Genomic DNA, 3586 nt, shown 5'->3' on the forward strand with positions numbered 1-3586 from the left:
CCAACTGGGCCAATGAGCGGCGACGGGAGGTGAAATCCGGTTCTAACCGGTCCGGGGCTCCCAGCGCTATAAAAACTTTATAAACCCCCCGGAGCCCGAGCAGTGTGAGGAAGCAGCGCGGACGACCCCCGGACGGAGCAAACCCGCGCGCCGCTGTATCCCCGTGCTCAGCGCCGACGTCCCCTGCCGCCACCATGCCCAAAAGAAAGGTACGTGGCGCGAGCGTCCCGGGGCTGCCGCCGCCGCCGCCGCTGGCCTCCGGCTCGGGACTCGGCGGTAGGTCGGGCGCGGCGCGAGGTTCCAGCCCGAGTCGGGCTGCGGGGCGAATCGTGCGAGGCGCGCTGCCCGCGGGCGCCAGAAGCCATATTGGAGGCTCGGTGGCGGCAGCAGGAGGAGCCATGTTGGCAGCTGTTTATCCCGCTCCCTGTGGCCGCCCGCGCCCCCTCCCCCACCGGCAGCCCCCTCCCCTCCTCCCGCGGGCGGGCGGGCGAGCGAGCGAACGAGCGGGCGATTCAAACCCGAAAGGGCGGGAAGGCGGCGCTCGGCTGGGCGGGCGGGGGAGCGCGCTGCCGCCAAAACTGCGTCCGCGAGGGGCGGGCCCGCGGCGAGGCTCCGCCCCCTCCCGGCCGCCCACGTTCCGGGCGCACGAGACGCGCGCCCCCGCCCACGGCTTCCCCGAGCTCCCGCCCTCGACGGCTGCCATAGCAACGGCGCCAGGCGCCGCCTCCGGAGAGGTTTGTTTGCACAATCTGCAGCTGTTGTTACTGCCTGGCGCTGGTGGCTCCGAGCGCCTGCCGGGCCGGGCTCCAGCTTCTCCCGCGCTCTGCGGCCAGCCTGCCCGGTCTTTCGTGCTCCTCGGACTTTAGTTGGGCCTTATCCCCGCCAAGGCTTCTTATATAAAACTTGGGAGTATACGTTTTTGGAATGGGGTTGCTGTTAAGTTCCGGTTCTCTGAGATTTGCCTCCGAGGTTACAAGTTTTGGTCTTTTTATCATTTTGTAGGCTGAAGGGGATGCTAAAGGAGACAAAACCAAGGTGAAGGACGAGGTGAGTCTTCTCCGTTGAGGGCATGCACAAAGCCTTGCGTAGTAGCCACCAAGGTTCTTTGGTAGTTAATGACCACGAATTGTTTCATTAACTTTTCTTTAACGTGAAGCTGACTAGTGAGGCGACCTGTGCTTATTAATCTTACTTTGTTCCTTTTTTAATAGCCACAGAGAAGATCTGCAAGGTTGTCTGCTGTAAGTGTATGCTTCTATTTCCTCATCCTTACCTGATACTGGGAACCATGGGTGGGGGGGGGGGATCTCTGTGATCTCGTTGCATTATAGATGGTGGCTGTTGCACATCTAGAGGTGTTTGCTGTTGTCCCACGTTCTGATGCTTCCGACTAAAGTGAAAGATGCCTTTTACATTGTAAAAGAAAGGCGATCCTGAGAACTAGTTTTCCAAGCTGTGGTTTGATGGGTTGTTTCTTTGGTCTGTGGTACTAATGGTTTCCTCTTTCCCCCCCCCCCCCCCTTCCAAAATAAGAAACCTGCTCCTCCAAAGCCAGAGCCCAAACCTAAAAAGGCCCCCGCGAAGGTAAGCCGGCCTGAGACACCGCAGCGCTAATTCTAGACTGGGGATTTTCAAGAGAACTGTCCTTCCCCACCTTAGCCTAATTCAACGTGAGATGACTCCTTTAATGGATGCCCTAAGCTATTTTGATTCCTGAGAACTTGTCCTGTTAGTGTCCTTGGCAACAGTTATAGAAAACTACAATTGACCTTTTAAAAGAGCACTTTTAGCTGTCCTATAATTTGAACAACTCTGAAGGACTACAAATTGTAATTTAATTTAGCTTAGTAGAGGGGATATATATCTTAAATAGGCAAGCCCTCTTTGCAGAACTTTGTAGGTTATGTCACAGTAACATAAGATGTGCAAGCTAACAAACCCTTGTATCCATCCTTCCTTGATTTTAGAAGGGAGAGAAGGTACCCAAGGGGAAGAAGGGGAAAGCCGATGCCGGGAAGGATGCGAATAATCCTGCAGAAAATGGAGATGCCAAAACAGACCAGGTAGAGTGGCTGTTCGTTTCTTGTCGGGTGTGCCTGCACTCAGTGATAGCCAAACTTCTTGTTACCCATTATGTGCGTGTCACACTGCATTAGATGTGATTTTCCTCCTGCCTGAAATCCTCAGAGGCCTATCATAACCTAAAGCTTTTCCTGATATGTCACTCATGCTGGTACCATAAGTTTTAAAGCTGGGAGTGATCTTTGGTCTTTTCTAGTGGTGGGCGGGGTTAGCAAGTGGTCCATTCTTCAGGTGCATGCATGGTGTCTTTTTAAGTACCCAAGACCTGGATTTTAGCCTGGAAACAAGATGATTCCATATAATACTGTGATCTGATAAATTCTGGTGTACATACTGACTATCTGTTTTTCATTTAGGCACAGAAAGCTGAAGGTGCTGGAGATGCCAAGTGACGCGTGTGCATTTTTGATAACTGTGTACTTCTGGTGACTGTACAGTTTGAAATACTATTTTTTATCAAGTTTTATAAAAATGCAGAATTTCGTTTTACTTTTTTTTTTTTAAGCTATATTGTTAGCACACAGAACACTTCATTACTGGGTGGGGGAAGGATCATGTGTCAGTAACAAAATCTCTCCCAAGCTGGATTGAGGACAGAAAACCTCTTTCCCTGATAATTTTGGAAGGCTCCTGTTGGCTCACAGGAGAGATATCCTGGTCTTGACCTAGGTGGCCACGAAGGCACAATGCCTTGTGGTCTGGGAAAACCATAAATTCACTTTTATATCCTTTTCCCCTGTACTATCAACATAGACTTAATTCCCTTAAAAAACCAGAGACCTGTTGGAACCTGGCCCCCAAAATTGGTTTTCTAGTCCACTGGGTGATGTGGACTTTGCAGTGACTTTATCGAGTGTTCTTGGAAGAGCGCTGGTTCCTTTTAAAAAAGATTGTGGATCTTCAGATTGATAATTCTGCCTGAAAGTCAGGGTCGGCTTGTGAAAAGTTGTTAAAACAACATCCTTAATGTGAAATGTCAACCCTCACTCTAAGCTACTTCCCCCTTTTCAAAGCATTGAATGAAGACTCCATTGGGTTTTATAGTGGCTTTCTGATTTTGGTAGTCTATACAAGAAGGGAGTTTGAAAGTTCTTGTATAGTGTTGATTGTCTGCCCATGTCCTGCCTGAAATACCATGGTTGTTTATGAAAAGTATCTTTAATAAAGCTGGTTACAGTTAGGCTTGGAATGCTGCCTCTGATCTTTCCCAACGCTGGGGAACCTGGCTTCCAGGTCTCTTGTGTTGATCCATTGCTCTTGGATCTAGTCACATGGTGGTAAGTGGAGGTGAGTATGTATGCTTCCCAGAAATAGACTGGGGAGTGGGTTTGGGAAATGGTTCTTCAAGGATGTGTTAAGATTGGCAGGCCACCAGCCGGTGGTGGCACACGCCTTTAATCCCAGCACTTGGGAGGCAGAGGCAGGCGGATTTCTGAGTTCGAGGCCAGCCTGGTCTACAAAGTGAGTTCCAGGACAGCCAGGGCTACACAGAGAAACCCTGTCT

At 50.8% G+C, this 3586-nt stretch overlaps 1 protein-coding gene across 1 annotated transcript; it reads left to right on the forward strand.

The window, feature by feature from the left end:
• Nucleotides 1–3271, forward strand: Hmgn2 (high mobility group nucleosomal binding domain 2). Its single transcript, XM_021161032.2, has 6 exons — nucleotides 1–209; nucleotides 1003–1047; nucleotides 1212–1241; nucleotides 1534–1584; nucleotides 1968–2063; nucleotides 2439–3271. Exons 1-6 carry the CDS (start codon nucleotides 195–197, stop codon nucleotides 2472–2474), a joined length of 273 nt encoding a protein of 90 aa, XP_021016691.1. The 5' UTR covers nucleotides 1–194; the 3' UTR covers nucleotides 2475–3271.
• The last annotated feature ends 315 nt before the right edge of the window (nucleotides 3272–3586 follow it).

This window comes from Mus caroli, unplaced genomic scaffold (genome assembly GCF_978045245.1).
Source record: "Mus caroli unplaced genomic scaffold, Mus_caroli_1 scaffold_6, whole genome shotgun sequence".
Lineage (NCBI taxonomy): Eukaryota > Metazoa > Chordata > Mammalia > Rodentia > Muridae > Mus > Mus caroli.